The 19,652-nt window shown below is 41.8% G+C and overlaps 2 protein-coding genes across 2 annotated transcripts; one reads left to right on the top strand and one right to left on the bottom strand.

Annotated features, from left to right (window-relative positions):
• Window positions 1-8,671: 8,671 nt before the first annotated feature.
• Window positions 8,672-13,449, bottom strand: twnk (twinkle mtDNA helicase). The gene is made up of 7 exons (XM_041963006.1): window positions 13,403-13,449; window positions 12,476-13,130; window positions 11,325-12,027; window positions 10,438-10,678; window positions 9,962-10,069; window positions 9,594-9,735; window positions 8,672-9,430 (listed from the first exon to the last, which is right to left on the bottom strand). The coding sequence occupies exons 2-7, from the start codon at window positions 13,109-13,111 to the stop codon at window positions 9,083-9,085; spliced, it is 2,178 nt and encodes a 725-aa protein (XP_041818940.1). The 5' UTR covers window positions 13,112-13,130; window positions 13,403-13,449; the 3' UTR covers window positions 8,672-9,082.
• A 236-nt stretch (window positions 13,450-13,685) lies between these two features.
• Window positions 13,686-17,091, top strand: mrpl43 (mitochondrial ribosomal protein L43). Its single transcript, XM_041962351.1, has 3 exons — window positions 13,686-13,958; window positions 14,535-14,641; window positions 15,505-17,091. The coding sequence occupies exons 1-3, from the start codon at window positions 13,828-13,830 to the stop codon at window positions 15,720-15,722; spliced, it is 456 nt and encodes a 151-aa protein (XP_041818285.1). The 5' UTR covers window positions 13,686-13,827; the 3' UTR covers window positions 15,723-17,091.
• Window positions 17,092-19,652: the final 2,561 nt, after the last annotated feature.

Below are 19,652 nucleotides of genomic sequence, written 5' to 3'. Positions count from 1 at the left end.
GATGCATTAGGAAAGTGCAGTGGAAGCCAGGGAAATACATTTTTAAGGTTTCCCCAGGTGCCCTATTAAGGGATCCATGCACTTACTTGATATATTGTGCACTTCGCATTTGATTTACATGAGTGTTTTTCTCCCTTTGCCTTTATGTCTTTGTGCATGGACCTCACATGTTTCTTCCCATTACTTATTCAGCACTGCTCCTCTCTCAGCATTTCACTTTATGTGCAGTTAGAAAGGCAATAACGCAGACAAAAATCCTATTGTCAGTGAGGAACTATAAAATATTACTACTGCAAAGAAACAAACACCCAAAATCCCTGATAGAGAAACCGGGAGAGTCCAACTGAAAGCAGCGCTCAGCAATGAGGAAAAGAGTTTAAAATTGCATGAATGACAAGTAGGGGGAACAAGGGGGAAGGACCTGCTGATACCTGAACCCGAACACGCTGCCTGTTTTACCTCGATCTGCTGCTGCTCTCACAGTGCTGGGAGCCCAGACCAGGAACAAACAAACCCATGGATCATGTTCTTTGTACTCTCTGACCTGCCTACAAGCACAGTGACTCAGTAGTAAATGATACGCTTGTTCCAATATGATCTCCAGCAGATTGTTGCCACAAGCTGAAAAAAAAACAATTTATTTAATCAAATACAGACATGTGATTGAGTTATACAACAAACAATGCCATGAATACATAACACTAGTTTAAAGGATAATTCTGGTTTATCACAGCTTGGATTCTGTATGGACAGTTCTGGCTATCCTTCCTATCAGTTATGTTAACACTGTACTCACCGAGTTAATTAATGAGATCTGAGGACACAACAACAAACGAATTCCAGCAGGGCAAGAATCACAAGCAGTCTGATGAACAGAGGTCGTAAACAAGCCAACGGTTTCACCAGCTGGTCTGTAAACTGTGATGGATGTTGACCACCAGCAGTTTGGGCGATCATTTCACTGTTGACCTTCATTTTCTCCTCCAAATAATTTTCAGGGTTTGTTTGAAATCTGATGATTTGTCTGCTTGTGTTTCTCACAACAAGTCCTCCAAATTAAATTACAAACTTTGTAGTTCATCCATGGTCCTATACAGTGACATAAAGGGTTTTCTTAGCTGACACCACGATTGGCTGGATGACATGATTGCGTTTGTGCGATTTGTGTTTTCAAAAACCACTACAAATAGGTTTTGAAAAACAATTATGTTGTATGATGTGACAATGCTACGGTTAAGGTTTGGTTGGGTTTAGGCACAAAACCACCTTGGTTAGGTTTGAGGAAGCATTGTGGTTTGAGTAACTGGAAACAAACAGCAGCCTCCGGTGGCTAAAAAACATAAAAAGGGCACCAGCTGAGTGCAGAAGGACACCAGCATGCAGAAAGTCATAATGGATTTAAACAGTTCCAAACCCTTTTTTTTTAGCATATACAGCATCCTATGAGGCACTTCATCATGTTTTCTCCGCTGGAGGGGAACCCTAGAGGGGCCCCTCATCATGTTTTCTCCACTGGAAGGGAACTCCAGGGCACTTCATCATGTTTTCTCCACTGTAAGGGAACTCCAGAGGGCACTTCATCATGTTTTCTCCACTGTAAGGGAACTCTAGAGGGCACTTTATCACCTTTTTTCCACTGGAAGGGAACCCCAAAGGACACTTCATTATGTTTTCTTCACTGGAAGGGAACTCCAGAGGACACTTCATCACCTTTTCTCCACTGGAAGGGAACCGTAAAGGACACTTCATTATGTTTTCTTCACTGGAAGGGAACTCTAGGGGGCACTTCATCACCGTTTCTCCGTTGGAAGGGAACCTTAAAGGCCATCTATAAATTTAGCGCACGAGTGTCGTCTGATGTGCATCAGCAAAGCTTAAAACCAAGAACTTTTAAAATCCGCCATCAAACACAGAATTGCTATCTTTAACGTGGTTTGGTTGTTATGTTTGAAAATGTAAAAGGATAGACGAGAGACTACAGAAAATGTCCGATAGGTGATTCAATGACAATTTTGACCGACAACAGCTTTAAACTGTATTTTTATAGAAACTGCAGACTCAGTATTATTATTAAGCTAATCACATTACAGAATTTGTCTGTCAGCTGAATAGCACACATGGTTTTTATGCTTCACCTAATCAAGCAAGTTGATTATGAATCATATTTCCATATGTCTTGTAATAACAAAGCAATCAGTAACAGTCTCTTCCTCACTAATCTCCAAGAGGCAGATGTTGAGCATGAGCAATGTATGACGTGTTTCTGCAAGTTCAGTTAGAACAGCTTCAAATCTATAGTCAGAAGATGTCTTTTGATATGAATATTGACATTTTTGGCTAGGTTCCATGTTGGCTCTGCATGTTTATTTTCTGCAGGAATTCAGCTTCTTTTGTCGTTATTGGCTGGAGCTGCTAGGTGCCAAAGACTCCCTCAGCCATCTAATCTGGGTATCACTGTGCCAAGGGAACTGTTTTGTCATTTATTGAATAGTGCATCCCACTATCAAACGCTGTCCTTTTGTAATTGAGCAGCTTAATTGCAATATGCAATCATTTCATGCAGTACATGAGAGGAATATTTAGTACATCAGCAAAAAACTCTTTTCCATCGGTATTTGTTGCTCTGTGTCTGCACATTACCGAAACTGACTGAAAATGATCTTGAAATTTTGACATTCAGCATTCATATGCATCTCGATGGAGGATACTGCACTGTTAGATAATCAGCTTAACTGACCATGCTTATGCTGATAATGCGTCAATTAACTGCTGCACTGGCTCTGGTTTTCTGCACTCAGGCTTTCATGAAGCAGACGGTCAGTGTGTGCACACAGTCTGAGAAGATTAGGCAGAGAGGGGCCTCCTTTGAAGGTGGCCATGCAGACGGCTAATTTGAGAGTGAATGGGCATTTTCTTTGGCCTGGCTGTGGAGTATGCCTGGTTGGCTGGGCAGAGCTGCCTCCATCTCCCTTTCTCTGTCTTTCACGCTCTCAGAGTGAATTAAAAGAAAGACTGGTGTGAGGTGCTGGAGCCCTGCCAGAAGCCTCACTTATCCCTGGTGTAGGATGCTAATTCTGACCACTTGCTTAAGAGGAATGAGGCCCTCCACTCATTAAAAACAAAGATGGCTGCTCCTTAAAGACCCCACTGACTAGTCCTTCTACCTTAGACTCCACTTTCCTGACCACAAACCCACCACTCCTACCACTGTAATTATGCTCTCATTGTAACCCCTCCTGGCCCCTCGCTTAACTTCTATGATTTTTCCAGCATCCATAAAAAACAGAACTGCACAGTAAGATGGTGCACCCTCTCCAGTCCCCTCAGGGCTCTCGAGCAGCCTCCACACCCACAGTGCCAGGGCAGATTAAGCCCCTCAGCACTCTCTTTGGCCAGATCTCTGTGTTACATAAGCCTCGGGCATGCTGGTGTCTCTCAAAAGCTTTCCCTGTCGCGTTCAAAAGGCAGAATATGACCAGTCGAGCACACAGAGTCGGCAGGTGTTTACAGTATAGCTCTGTCACTAGGCTGGAAGGGCCCATTGCTAATGCTACACGACAGTTCACCATTTGGAGACATGAGCACATGGTATCCTCAGAGGGGTGGGGGTGACTGAGTGAGGATCAGCAGGGTCATGTTAGCCAGAAAAGTGATGGCACCGGCAAGGATGCTGGAACTGGTGTGAGAAAGACCTCAATATGAGTGAACCCAAAGGAGAGAGACGCTGGCTGACCTTTAGATGTTTGTAGGGGAACCACAACAGGGAGGTAAAGCACTGCAGGTATTCTCAGAGGGGTCCATTCAGTACTCTAAGCTGCATACTTCTTTGACTCACAAAGATCTTAATATTCAAAGGCACGAAATGTACTTTAAGTCAAAGGAAGAAACAAAAGACAAAATTATTTTTGTTCAATTTATGTTCAACGTCGCACCCACTCAGAAATGTTTTCATTTCATTTGTTTTTAACCTTTCATACAAGAAGTGCAGCTCAAATGATATATACTTAGATATATGACATATGATCAACTTTTAAGGTTAAATGGCAAACTTTTATCAACTGCTTGCTTATTTGCACATTTAGCAGAAAAGGGGCAGCAGCAGTTTAGGAGCTGGTAAATATCTGCTCTTAAACTGCTAAATGCTCCACTAATGGCTAACTTTGTTAGAGCTATTCGAAAGGGACACAATAAGAACGGTGATTGTGAAGCAAAACAGCAAAGTTGCACTCAAGTTGCACTCAAAAAAGGGTAAAGCAGCTGGGCACTGTAGTTTTTTGTAAACAGTGCTCAAACAGGAGAAAATATTGCATTTGTTGGGTTTTTTTTCCAGCTGTGGATTAATACACATTTGGTGCACAGGATGTGGGACTGATTCAATATAAACTACAGTGTGAAGGACCATGTCACCCAGAGGAATAGTGTGGCTCACTGAGGGTGTTTTTAATCATTTTTGGATGATGATGGAGCTCTGAGGCACAGAGGAATAAGATAAATCAGGCTTAGGCTTCACAGTTTGGATCTTTTCATGGGATTTGTTGGCAATAAGAAAAATGCAGAATAGCATTAGCCATTAAGTTTCACATAATGAGCTGAAACACGAGCCTTCTCCTGGTCCTGGAGCACAGAGGGGAGGATGTGCACATGGATATTAATACACACAGTTGCAGGCATACTGTTGGGTAATGTGGGTCAAACGTGCACAGTGCACGTGAGTAAGTGATTCAGACTAACCTCCCCCTCCTCATTTCCAGACATTAAGGGGATGGCGAGGCATCTTGAATCAGCGTTGAGTCTGAAACGGCCCCTGGTCTGTCTACAAGCGACTTGTGTCCTCAGCTTGCTCTGGCTGCAAATACACAGAGAAACAAGGCTGTTGCTTTGTGTTACTATGATGGGAGTGGTTTCACTTGGAAATGGTTTTACTACGAAAATTCTCAGTAGGATCATTGTATCCAATGCAATGATGCTGGTAGAAATGCTGCGTCCCTGTTTCCAACTCTGAAAAGTTACTGTAGTTACTTCAAAAGGGGAACGTCTAATGTGACAGGCAACTTGCTCTACATACTCACTGTACCCCTCCATGTTCTCCCAGCATGTTCTGTCACACTTTCTATTTTAGTGTCAGTCTGGGTCAAATAATGTTCTCACTCTCTTTAAGCAGCTAAATTTGTCGTTTATCAAACAGAATCTGAAATCTGGGGGCCAGAATGTTTAGATAAGTCTGAAAGTGCAGTTAAAACTCAATGAATTACATTTAAGAATGATACCTGACACGATTTGAACTGAACTGAACTGGTTCACCAAGAATGCTCAAACAAAGTCAAGGATTTGACAAAACATGCTCTAAAGGTTTTGACTGTATCGCTCTGTCTTCATCGGCTGTTTGCTCTGTTGTATCTGAACTGCAGATGTTCAAACCTTCAGTTTTTCTGAGCTCTTTTAAGACTTCTCGGCCGTGTTGCTTAAAAAGCAGAGCTCGACAGTTCATTCTTGACCTTGGACGCAGCAGTTCACTAAACAATCTCAAAGTCCCATTTACTTGCCTGCTCCAGAGCTTTCAACCATAGCAATGATCATTTGTAAATGCAGTGTGTTTATCACATCATCAAAGGGACACATGTGTCGTGCTGTTCCATAAAAGCAGAAATGTTGCACAAAGAAGTGATTTGTTGTTGCATCAAAGAGAGAAAGCACACACTTCCCCACACTTTTTTTTTTACAAATCAAACAAAGAAGAGATAAGGTGTTAATCAGCGAGCTTTTTTGACTTTTGTTAACTTTCAACAGAAGCAGGCTAGCTGTTTCCCCCTGTTTCCAGTGTTTAAGCTAAGCTAAGATAACCGTTTTCCAGCTTCATATTTACCGTACAGACATGAGAGCGGTATCAATCTTCTCGTCTATCTCTCGGCAAGAAAGCAAGTTTTTAAAAAAAAACAAAATCAATACAATACTGTCTTGCCTGCACGTCCAAGAGGAAACACGCTATCATAACCAAGATCAGCTGAAAATACTCTGAATGTGATCCCATCTTGGACATTGAGTAAATTCCCTTTGCAGTGCCAAAGCCGCTGGCTGATTACTCTGATTGAAGGTCCTGAAATTACCTCCAGACTTGGTCAAATATTTGGCTTAATGAAGGGCAGCTAATGGGGCGGAGAGCTGCGCATTCATGTCATGTATCCTTGGTCCCATCATCAGCAGCGCTGGGAACAGCTGGGGCCTTGAGCTCATTTTTCGCTGACTGTTACAAAGCCTGGATTTTTCCCGGAGTAGATGTATTTCTAATACTCTTCATTAGGACATCTGATCATGATGTTTTCAGTGGATTTTAGGTCAAGCACTTCATAAGAGAAAGGGTTTATCTGCAGCTGAAACATCTTTTCTTAGCCTCATTTGATTCACATCCTCTCATATCCTTTGGCGTTTTGATGAAGTGGAATTCGTTTGGTCTCTGCACAATTTGTTTCCTTCATGATGAAGAGCTGCATAGCTCAAGTCGTTTCATCTCCTCCCCTCTCCAGATGGCAGTTATTTGAATAGGCATGCAAAGCTCTGATCAGCAGAGGCCATTCAAAACAAACAGAGGAATCGGCCGTGCAGCGCTGTCCTCTGACATACACACCGATTTCAGTGTTTTACCTTCACCACCTGTTCACTCTGTGAAAAGAAACAGACTTGAGCCATTATCTTTGAAAGCTTACTTGGATGAAGCTCAGTAATGCCGTAAAGTATGACTGACAGCTGCAGAGTTCTGTGCATCTGGGTGCATTTGTGTCACACTCATTCATTCCAATTTTTGTGTGTGTTCTTCCCTCTTTTGAGGAGCTGGCAGGGGACAGAGCCGCCATCATCTGGGCGCCGTAATGCCTCAAAACACAAAGAGCCCCATTCAGAGGCCTCTGCAGCCATATCCCACACCCACACAGCCAAGAGGACACCCAGACCCATCCCGCACACAGCCTGGAGTCATTATGGAAAGCAGCGTGTACTCGCACAGCAGTAAAACATTCACAGGAAAACATTAAGCATTAAAGGAAGAAGAGACGAGAGCGAAAGGATGGAACCTGGCGATCACCACATCTGTCCAGGAACCGTCTCCCTCCTGCCATCTCGTCTGCAGTGACTTGCATTCACCAAACATACATGGTGGATTCCCACAGCTTACAACAATATTTTACAGTTTCAGTTATCCGAGAAGCCCAGGGGTCCACATACCATGTGTAAAGTGAGTCTGGTGCCAGGAGCTTCCCTGGTCTGCTCTGTCAGAGATGGAGCCAGCAGAGGCAGACAGAGAGGCCCCAGTGTCTGTGAACTCTGGACAGCAGGAAGCAACGGTGGAACAATATTAAAGGGGAATCTTACACATCAAAGCCTGTTTACAGGTCTTGGGGAGTACTGCTGCATACATGAAAAAGTTGTAAGCCTTATGTGGCTGAGCTCAGTCCGATAAAACACCTCATGTGATGTCACTTGAGTCAGCGACAGCTGAGGTTGAAGACTACAAGTCTGAAAATGAAAAATATCTGAGGGTGTGGAGTTGGAATGAGGTGACGTAACCAGATATCTGTGGCTCACTCCTCATCTCTGCTCTCTACATTAGCTGTCACACTAGCATGACAGAGGCTGCATTGTGGGTAACGTAGGGGCCAGGATCTGAAGAGAAATGTGTGGAATTAAAGAATCCCATCTCCATTTCCATCAAAATCTGACAATATTTACACACACACACACTCACACATATATATGTGCACTATATATTTGTGTGTATGTGTGTCATGAATTAATACAATATAGGTATGAATGACAGTTTTCTGTGGTCGATGTTTCATGTTGTTTCTGGTGCAACAGGAGTCAAGTGTCTTCACGAGCTTCCCAAAGTGCAAAGATCCTTAATCTTTTAATGAGTGCGACTCCCTGAGTGAGAAAAAATTCACTGTGTGGATGCCAGTGTGGAAAATCATCAAAGGCCCTGATATCAAACATGCAGGCGCTTTCACATCCCCACACTGAGCCGCTCCCTTTTTATCATAAATCTGAAATTTATTTGGCTCTGCGGTGACTGCAATGAAATACGACACTGGAACCATCAATACATCCTGCAGCAGCTGACAGCGCAGCACAATGCAGACGTTCTCACTCCTAGAAGCTGCCGATTTCACGCGTAACCCCACACCAGTGCAGGCAGGGCAGGGCGACTGACTTGACCCATGAAATATTCATATGAAGATGTTTTGAAACACGTTTGCATTTGTTAAAAGTCACTCAGTCTAAATAATGGATTGTGAGATCTGGCAGAGGAGATGCTCAGTCTGACAATAAAAAGAAAACTTACATCACCTTTTAACATGATGTGTAAACTGACACCACTTAATTATCAGAGTTAAAGGCGGCGACACTCACAGCAGGAGGGCAAAAAGAGGATCTTACTGAAAGATTAATATGAAGAGCAATCACATGGGAGGACTACAGTGTTTGCAGTGTTACTGAATGGCACACAATTAACCTTTTTCATGCTCATATGTCTGACTGTGCACTGTCACACATGGATGTTTCTGCTCAGCTGCTTCTCTATGTAGTGTCATGTATTAAGCACACACTGCCCCCTGTTGACCAAAGATGAAACCACAGACAAAAAGATGCATCATGAGCATTTTTTTTTTTTAAACAGCTCATTGAATAACTCATCATAGTACAAAAAGTCATTAGAAAGCACACTATGGTCGTGTGCAAGTGCTTGTGTCATCCTGGCAAGCAGACAGCGTGATAGTGTTTTACCAGGAAATATTGAACAGTAGCATGAAAACAGTAGCTGTTGATGTCACAGTATTTTGTGAAAATTGCAGAACAGTATCTTATCTAACACTTCTAACAGAGAACTCATTCGCAATATACAGTAGCAGTTGCAGAGGAGAGCTTTACAAACTGTGTACAAGTTTAACTTTACCATCATTATTTCACATTCTGGCTGAAATGTCCACACTTAGTTCCATAATGAAATACATCTTTTGTAACCTCAGATTATCCTGGATTATGAACTGTATGTTTCATTGTGAATTACAAACGAGGGACACAAGATGTTAGTTTATGATTGCTTCTGCATGCTGTCATTTCCAGTTGCAGGAGTCTTCATAGTTCGTGGAGTCTTTGTTGTTTTGGCTGCCTTCTCTTTTTTAATCTCTTCCATCTCTGTCTTCACCTCTTCCTTCTTCACTGCCACCTCCTCGTTCTCTGGCTTGAAGGCGACCTTCCTCAACTTCTGCTTGCCCTTGATGGGAGTTGAGAAGGTGAGCGAGGACTTGATGAAATCCAGAGGGAAGATGCCCACGTCTCCGTCGAAGCGGTTCTTGGTCACCTGCAGGGACCTGCGTCCGGGACACGTCACCAGCTTCTTCTCCTGCAGGATCAGGACGTTGTCGGCTTCTTGGCTGGCCTGGACGGGGTTAAAGGCCAAGACGTGTCATGACATATTTTCATGGTAATGTCAAGTAAGTGAAAAAGCAGCACATGACACTTGTGAGCAAATGAATACAGTGAAGAATTTACGAAATAAACAACAGAAAAAAGATAAAACAAAAGAATATCCTCTGTCTTACCTTTGCCGAACCAAAGATGGATGCTGTTTGCAGTTCTCGGTCATCCTCCTCTTTTCTGGGGTGAATGATCAGAGTGACGTGGCAGCTGCTATTGGTGGCAAACTTCCTGAATGCTCCGATAATGTGGTCCTGGACCGCAAACCTGGACCACATCACACGACATTTATTCCAATATTTGTAGTGTGCCTAACTAAAATAGGATTTTTCATTTGACAAATAAAAAAGACAAACAACAGTACCAAAACTTCAGTCAGATTTCATTGTTAACATTATAGAGTTAAATAAAGTTGTATTTAGAATCAGCTTTATTCATACTGAGAGAGATGCAGATGATAAATTGTTTATCTTCCGATTTAACTCTTACTCACTTGTCTACTGAGAGGTTTTCCTGCCCCATCATGAACTGCAGGTTGTCTATGATGACATGGTTGATATCATACAGGTAGACAGCATGTTGCATAGTGTCCAGCACTGTCCTATAGAGAGGGTTGGAGAAGGGTCACAATGATTCGTGTAGAAATGCTGCTTTTACATCATGTAATCTGTTGATATAAAATATTTATCACAAAGTAAAAAAGTTAAGCTCATACTTATGCTATATACTTTCTAATTGCCACACAGTAATGCAAGTATTTCAGACAAGCACTTTAACTTAAAGGCAGCAACTGCTAATTACTTTCATCATCAAATATTCTGATGATTATTTTCATCACATTTTCCCAAGAGTCTGAGTGACCTTAACTCACTAAAAATGAGCAACTACGTTATGCTGCCTGTGATTAAAAACAAAGAATGCTATATCATGCAAACAACTCCAACTAGCTGGACTCCTGAAGAGACTCACTTGATGTTCTGCTGCCCATGGAAAGTCATGAAGTAGAGTGGCAGTTCCTCGAACTTATCTGCCCAGAAGTCGTACTGCTCCAGGTTTTCCTCCAGCCTCTGCATGGCGAACTGTGTCAGCATGATCTTTGCCAGACGCACGTTATTGATCTCAAAGCTGCCCCATAACGTGTTGACGCCCTGCATGCAAAGGTCCAGGGCTACCTCGCTGATAAAAGTGGTCTTCCCACTGCCGGTTGGACCTGATAAACAAAGAATCATACAAAATAACCAGAGTGGAGAAGAGGTAGTAAAATAGATACTAGGATGTACCAGTTTTAACATCTCAAGTTCAAACTCAAAATGTCCAAACGATGTGGCACACAGCCCAGCCTTCCTGCACCAAATAGACAGATTTAAAATAAGCTTTTTGTTTTTTAATCCCATTCTTTCCAATCTGTGATCAGTACATAAGCAGCTCCACCAAAATCACACCAAATTACACCAAAATTCAAATCACCGAACCTGCAAATACTTAAAAACTGAAAAACAAAACTAAGCTTTTAAAGCATTAACTAACTTTTTTTTTTTGGTCACTGGAGCCACTTGAAACAAGCTGAAAACACAACCTTTGTGTCTCTAATATTTGGCAATGTTGAGTTTGTGCTAAAATGCTTGGGTGATAATTCTCTGTGGGTTTGTCACTACATGTGACACCTTTCATCTTACACACATTGTGTGTCATTGGGTCCACTGTAATAATAATAACAATTAAAAAACAAGATTAGTGGAGCTTTAATGTTTAATGAGTCTATAAAACGTATGTTTACATCAGTATTAAACAGCTAGTAACCAGGACTATATATTTAATAATTAGTTTTGAGAAACAAATAAAATGCTTCCTTATACCTGTGAAAACAGTCAGCTCCCCCTTGCGGTGTCCCTTCAGGATCCTGTTGAGCTCCAGAAACCTCTTCCACTTCACTCCAGCTACCTGGTCTGTGTTCACCAGCTCCCCGTATACATCTTCTCTGAGCTGCTTGAAGGAAACTATGGACTTATGGGCAGCTGGGATTGAGGTTTTGATGATCTGGTTTAAGTTCTTCCCCTGGGCCAGCGCCTCTACGGGACAGGGCCGGAACTCCCCGGGCCGCACTAGCGAGCAGCGCCTCAGACCCAGCTTGCGTGAAAAGAGCTTTGACGCCTCCCAGGAGCGAATGTCCCCGCCTAGCCACAGCGTCACACGCTTGAATTGTTCCAGATAAGGCAGCAGGACTGGTGGGAGGCAGCTGACCCCACGCGGAAGAGCAACACTGGGAAGTCCTGTGGCCTGGCTCACAGCCAGAGTGTCCAGCTCATGTCCAGTCAGTACAACCTCAGAGTCCATACGACCCACCAGGGGGAGGCCAAAAAGGTTGTAGTAAGAATTACACTTTGGGAGTGTAGCTTCATTATAAGTAACCTTTTCAGTGTCTGTGCTTTGGGCAGAGAGCAGCTTCACCCCCTTTAGGGAGGAGTCAGGTCCACCAAACCAGGGGAAAACCAGACTCTTGGTAGGCTTGAAGAGCCTCACGCCAAACTTCTTGAGGGTTGCATTAGAGACCTTTGTGATCTGAAACAAACATTGATAAACCTTATGATCCTGTGAGGACAATACATACATACATATATTATTTTGTCCTTTTTATTTGTTATCCCGTGACAACAGCATTGTATTCTGAACAGACCTCTGCAGAATTTAGTTTTTAAAAGTCTTGTAACCTTAGTTTTGTATTACTATTATTATTATTTACTGATTCCTGACTAAGAATGATCTAAACATTACAAGATGGCCAAAATGGACATATATATTCATTTAAATAACGTAAATGAGAGGTTGTTTGCCTCTTCCACCTTTATCTTCTTCATCTCATTTCCTCTAATTTTCAATGCCTGTGATGGCATCTGGCGACAGTGCTGTTTCATTATAGGAAAATCCTATTAAAATGTCAGGATAAAAACACACTCAGATTCTTGTAGATACACCTGCACATATCTCAATAATTCACTCTCAACACTACCTGGAACATGCTTTTGATCAGCTGAGCCTCGTCCTCAGGGAGGTCAGTGAGGGGCACAGAGCTGGACCAGATCCTCTGCACCTCTCTCAGCTCTCTCTCCCTCTCTTCCTGCTCCTCCAAACTTTCGGGATAACCCAGCAGCACATCAGGGCTGAGGAAGTCCTGCGCATCCTTCTGCATCACCTCCAGGCAGTCCTGGAGATCCTCCCAGCTCCCTTCCACCAGCGTGTCTTTGCACAGAAACTGTCCGGTGGTTTTGTCAATGAACAAGGAGAAGCTGTCCTTCCTGTCAAAAGACTTGACAAAGATGCTCTGGATGTGGAAGCAGCTGTAACCATCATGGAAGGGAATGCCTTTGGAGCGCAGATACTGTTTGATATCTGTGACTGTGATGGGACTCACAGGAAACTCTACAGTGGAGTTAGTATCCTTTTTGTAAGCCCTGGTCTCACTGTGTGCCAACAAGCAGCCTTTACCCCGGAGATGTAAACCACACGGAGTCTCAGGAGGCCTGTGAAGGAGCCTGTGAGTGAGACGTCTGACACAGAAGGACGAAAAGTGTCTTTGGTGGAGAAACCTCTTGGTTGCCACCTGCAGGAGGCAGGTGGTGCCCTTCAGTAGCATGCTTCTCCACATGAGCTACCTGGTTAGGCTACTGAGCATACAACAGACATGAACAAAGAAGAAACATCAGACATGAAAATAGAAAGAAAATAGGAAGAAACATCAGCTTAATACAAGTAACAGGCAAGATATGTCTTGTGTGAGCTATGCTAACATTAGTCAAATAAAAGACAGACGGTGAGGCAGAAATACGTTATATTCTCTTAAACGAACGTTGGAATCAAAAAGCAAAATCAGCCCGAATATGTGTGAAAGTACCACTTTAAGTTTTATCACGGAACAAACACACAAAATCCAACTTACTGGCTCTGCAGCTTGCCCTCATTTTCCTCCATGCTTCTCTGACCCGGGCTTCTGAGTGCGTTTCAAAACAAGTCCGTGTCAAACATACAGCGAAAGATACCGAACTGCAAAAGTTTATGCTACATTTTAATTTTATATTTGAAAACAAATTTGTCAACATATATTTTTACAAAACGAAGATTAAAATAAACATTTAATCAGCTGATTGACGAAGTCTTGCAATGAATTCGCATTTTCTTTAACCGTCGTATTAGTTTTATGTTTCACTCCGGAACCCATCCTCGACGGACCGCGCTGTATACATGCCCGTGAAGTCGTCCTCTGTCGATGTTTTTGCTGTTTAACGTCTTCAGGGGGTTGATTTGTCGAGCGATTTGAACAATATCTGATTTTTTTTATGTAACTGTTGATCTCCTGGATAAACGATGACATCCAGAGGGACACCGAGTCGCTTTCTTCAAAGCGTTCTTCAGAACGGTGTCGGTCGGTACGTCTGCCAGCTGAAACGGATCTCCATCATCTTCTCCAAAAATGCTCAGAGCTCGTTGGGAGTCAGGTAAAAAAACAAGCTGTGTTATTATATTTTTATACAAGTATATTGTACCTACATATAAAAATACTCTTTCCACGTTACATGTGCAGGTCCTGCCTTAGTTAAGTTCAATTACAGCAGTATTAATAGCTAGAGAGATAGAGAGAAAATTATTCAGCATCTTTTTTGATAATTGTTTGATTGATTCATTGATTAAAGGCATCAGTTTTTCTGGTTCTAGTTTAAATATCAGGATATGCTCCCATTTCTCTGTTTAATATTGTTAGAAATTGAATATCTTTGGGTTTGGGGCCTTTGGGTTGAACTAAATAAACAGGTCGAAGGTTTCGTCGTGGGCTTTGTTAAAAAAAATACAGTATTTTGCTCTGAAATGTTGTGGAGTTAAGATATAAATTTGCAGAAAATAGTAATACTCAAGTAAAGTACAAGTACCTCACAGATATGACACTGGGAGTTGATCCTGTCAGTGATACAGACCATCAACACCAGGTCCATCCTGCCTCAACAGATGCTCTAATTTCCTGTAAATCAAACAGCAGAGCGACCACTGCATCGACATGTTCTTCCTCTCTTTTTCAGGGAGTTTATTGAGGAGGGGGTGGTGGATTACGCCAAGAAGAACCCTTCAACGGTCACGTATGTGTCTCCTCAGTCATGCAGGATACCCAAAATAGTTGCAGAATACCGTAAGTGCTCATGACTTTGTGTTTTGATCGGACAGCTGAATAATCCTAATTCTTTTCCTCTTTATAGCACATGCTTTATTTTGTGGCCCCTGTAATTTCCTGAATATTTTTAGAAGGTTCCTTGGAAAGAAGTCTGTAATTAGGTACTAATTACACAGAAATAGAGACACTCTGAGACAGTTACATGGGTTAAGGTGTGTTGACTTCATAAACAGTGGGGGGGGCAGATCCCTTTAAACCCAAGTAAATATCCACTTATTTTTGTACTCTCCGTATATGTTAAGCATGCTTGCCTCTACAACACTGAATTACACAAGAATTAATAGTCACATATTAGCTCTTTTCTAGCATATTAAACTTATCTCTGGGACATGTGAAATAATGTTATGATGCCTTATTTTGGTTTTATTTATGGCCTGTTTAGGGAAGCATTTAGTTAAAAAAATACCAACTTTATTTCATTTCACCAGGATAATCCACTCAGAGTCAGTACTGTCCTGATGCATGCATTAAGATAACCAAAAATGACGAAATCGGTTCACTTTTCATTATTTTTGATATTATCTGAATTTTAAGCAGACTTCTGAACACATGCTCGGGCTATGCTACAACATCAAAATACTACTTGTGATCATATTTGTCATTACTCCTACATACCGTAGGGGGCAGTATAACACAGGTTGTTCTCAGACCTCTACTCAGGTAGAAGTGAAACGCCACTGGGGGATTCAGTTGTCTTGGTTAAATAGTCCCACCCCGAATCATATGTTTTTCATGGCACATTTCACAGTTGGCAGGTTTGTCAGTTAGAAAAGTAAGCACAGAAAGCACTCATAGTTATTTCTTCTTTTTCCTTCCTGCAGTAAACGGCACAGTGAGGGAAGAAATTATCACAGGCAAAACAGCTCCGCAGATTTCAGAGCTCTTTACTAAGCTGACCAACCAGTCTGGCCTGGACATCATCCGCATCCGCAAGCCCTTCCACACAGACAACCCCAGCATCCAGGGCCAGTGGCACCCATTCACCAACCGGCCCCCGTCGATCGGCCCCATCAGACCACAGAAACAGGATGCTGAATGAGGACTTACCAAAGTCAAAAAGTTTGGATGTTTCCAGAAAATTATTAATTTCATTTACTCTGCAAGATATGTTCTTTTTTTTTAAGTGTCTGCAATCTAAATTAAATCACAGGTCAAGAAGTTCTCATGTTTGCAGCAACTTTCCCATCTGTTTGTTGGATAATTCTGACCCCACTATTGACTGAATGTGTTTTGTGGAGTAAAGTGCACACAGCACCAGCTCTGAATGCCACATTTGAATAGACTTACCATGAATCCACTAGAGGCTTGTCAGCTGACGTATTTAAAAGCAGATAACTGTTTTTAATCTCAAGGTTGTTTGATCATTCGTGTAATAAGTGCAGCACTTTGGAGAAAATGGAACTTTGTACGGAATAAAAAAAGAATATTTTTTTGCAGCTGGCATTGGTGTTTAAATTTAGATTCTCTTTTTATTTGTATTTGAACAGCTTGTCAGAAGAAGACCAACAGAGCAAAACTGATTGCAGCTGTGCTGTCTGCATCGTTAAGTGTGATTGATTTAACTGCAGTTAAAATACTTCACAGACGAGACACATCAGATGTACACCTTTTTTATTTGTAAGACACGGGGAATGTACATGTTTTTACAGTTTAACACTGAGGTTTGAGGGTTTCCTCGCTGCACAACCTTAAATGATCCAGAGCTTAAGTGAACATGACAGATGGTTGTGTGGCAGCTCGAGGGACGAGCCTTAACCTTCAGGACAGAGCTGCACTCTGTAGCGGCTGTAAGAGGAACCGAAGACTAACACTCCTCCAGAGAGTAATTTGTTCGAATTCAGTAAAGCAAATGTTGGCGAAACTTGCTTTCTTTGCAGTTCTCACCCTGAATTCAACATTTTTGACTGCAAAAGGCATGACCCTGCTTCTGTTTGACCTCAGTGTTCTTCTCCACAGAAACACATCCATACCACTCTAGTCATCAGATGAATACAAATAAGCAGACTTGTATGGAGGGAAAGTGAAAGGTGCCCCCTGGACAGATTGCTTGTTTCGGTTGATTGATGGATACTACTCGTATATGTAACTGTGGTCACAGGAAATGTTCAGGCTAAATGTGAAAATGGCTGTAGACTTGGAGCATGAGATGACTGCAGAGGATGGCGATGAGCGAGAGACAGTGGACCCGAGCTCTGCAGCTGGACTCTGCTCATTTTCTCCCAAATATCCAGACTTGAGTGGTACTTCTGATAAGAATGCGTACACCTTCTCCCTTTAAATTACCCTCATTCATATACATAAGCTGTTGCAGCCAAGAAAAGTGACAAAAATTAAATGACCTCTAAACCAAATGTAAATAAAATCAACCTGTACATTCAGAGGGGACAGTGTGGTTGCTTTAGCTGTTTAGCTTGTTGCAATAAAAGCTGTGCAATTAAAGCATTGTTGGCTGATGATGTGACAATGTTTTCTGTTGTCTCATGCTCACTTCCTGCATTTTAATTTATCTATGGCACCAATTGCAGATATCTGAGCCACTGTGCTCTCATCACACCCTCTCTCCCCAATGGGATCTGGCACAGTCAGACCCACGCTAGGACACTGAAGGCTCTAAATAAAGATGCTGTTGCTAAGTTACTGCCTGGAACACAGCTCTGAAAATGGTCATTTTATCCCCCCCCCCCAACCCTCCTTAAGCTGATGTTATACCTTTGCTCTGTCAGAGTCACACATGTATGTAAAAGACTCTGGGTAATCATGTGGGCTCCATTCCCAGTGGAGTACAGTGCCTTTGCTGCTTGCCACAAGCTAAAAACAACCGAGTATCACAGCGTCTTGAGAATACGATTCGGTGAGAACATGTTGTGCATGTAATTTCCTGACTTCCCCTCAGGGCTGTTGACACTGACATTATTTTTTCCCAAGCTGAACATAATGCAAAGTGTTTTTATCTGCAGAAAAGCAAGTGGAAATTTAATGAACTCAAATAAATAAGACATGAGAGATAATATAAAAAAAAGTCTGGACGGCTCAAACTATCTGACAGCAAGCAACTTCATTATCTACATCAAAAAATCATACAGAAGCAACTGGATGGATAGTGTCACAGTTTAAAAGGGTGTACTACATGACTTTTAACAAAATGCTTACAGAACAGTGCAAATTGAACGCATTTCACTGTGGGATTGTGTGCACAAACAAGGTGAATGTAAAACCTGTAGCCAATATGTTTTTTTTTTTTAGTCTATTTTTACCTAAAGTCCCTAGTACAATATACAGTGCGGAGCCAGTGTCTATTGTAAACAGATAATCCTTAAGTGAGAATGAAGTGGCAGCAGCAGCAATGGTCGCAGACTAAGCTTTCAACATGTTGAGGATTGTCTACAACTTGATGATGAGAGAACTTCATCATGGAAGCTTTTATATAATACATAGTTAAGTACAGTAACATGTACAGTAAGAGAACTCAGTACAAATTTGCAATAAAATGTAACACAACAAGAACGTTTATTTACAACTTTGATTCAAATAAAAAGAAATGTTCACATGAATCACACCTAGAAATTTGCTTGGAACAGAAAACCTTTACTCATTCGGATTAATGACCCTCATCAGTTTGTCCCTACATTATAATTTCAAGATGTTCAAGATGTCCTCTTATGGGAAATGTGTGCAATGAAAACTAACTCACATATTATAATATCAGACATATATGTCAGAATAGTGTTGTATCTCTAATGTAAAAGTGATGCAGAAATGTCAGTTGTTTTCTGGTGCTTTCACCAATACAAACTCTTTTAAACTGGTTCTAATTGATTAGAGGGGCATCATGGCCATTTGCAAACTCAGCAGGGTCCTTGAGTGAGTGTGAATGTGAGCGGAGAGAGTAAATAGATGATACTGTCAAACAGGGGTGGTGAGACGGGAAAACAAAAGAGACAGCAGCGAGGGGAGGAATGAAGGTGAGGAGGAAAATGAGCGAAAGGGCTAAAAAGGCTGACAAGAACAAAGCTGGAAAACACAAGAGCGCAAAGTAGCTTCTGCCAACACGTCCAGTTGTATCGTCGTCTGTTGTCTGCATGGCAGGCCAGGACACACAGGTCAGGTCGAATGGTCAGGCAACACTAAACATCGATTCACATGAGCTGCAGTGGAAAGCACACCCAAATATCTAACTTCAGGAGATCTTAAATAGTAAGATATGGGAAAGTTTGAGCGGTTGCATTAATTGAGAGAAGTTCACTTTTGCCCAAATTCAATTTTGAATCGGATATTTCCCTCTTGTGTGAAAGGGTGTCCAATACATACGCTATCAGTTCAGCAGGATATGAAATGTATACAAGCAGATCATCTGCATATAGTGAAATTTTCTGTTCAGCTCCACCATAAATGCATCATCTTCATCCATAAGGACAAACGGTGGCAGAAAGTGGACAAATGGAAATGTTTAGTATCATTGGCGCACACACATGCATATGCTGAGGAATACAGTAGTTTTAGTCAAGTTTAAAACATATTTTCTAATTCCAAATTTGCTTAGCGTCCGCATAAATTAATGCTTTTTGGTATCTAATGAAATAATTGATAACATACAGTAAAAAGATTTCTTACACCGAAAAAGATTTACAATAATTCTGTCCGATCTTTTCAGATAATGTATGGCAGAGTAGACTCTAAGCACTGGGCTAATACTTTGGCTAGCAATTTATATTAAGTGATTAGTAAACAGGCTAAAGCTGCTATGCTGAAGCAGATCTTTCCCCTTTTTTGAGCAAAAGCCTGAGAGTGAAGCTTGGCATAACATCACAGAATATGTGAAAACATAATACGTTTAAGTATGCCTATAATGAACAAGGTCATGTGTTCATGTGTACCTGTTCTGAATGTGCCTGCTGTCATAGAGAGGGTCTAGACACCATGAATCTGACAAAATCAGATAGGGGTGCACATTTTTGGACAATATTCATGT

This window comes from Chelmon rostratus, chromosome 21 (assembly GCF_017976325.1).
Source record: "Chelmon rostratus isolate fCheRos1 chromosome 21, fCheRos1.pri, whole genome shotgun sequence".
Lineage (NCBI taxonomy): Eukaryota > Metazoa > Chordata > Actinopteri > Chaetodontiformes > Chaetodontidae > Chelmon > Chelmon rostratus.
The sequence above is the reverse complement of the archived record's forward strand: the minus strand, read 5'-3'. Positions and strand labels throughout refer to the sequence as shown.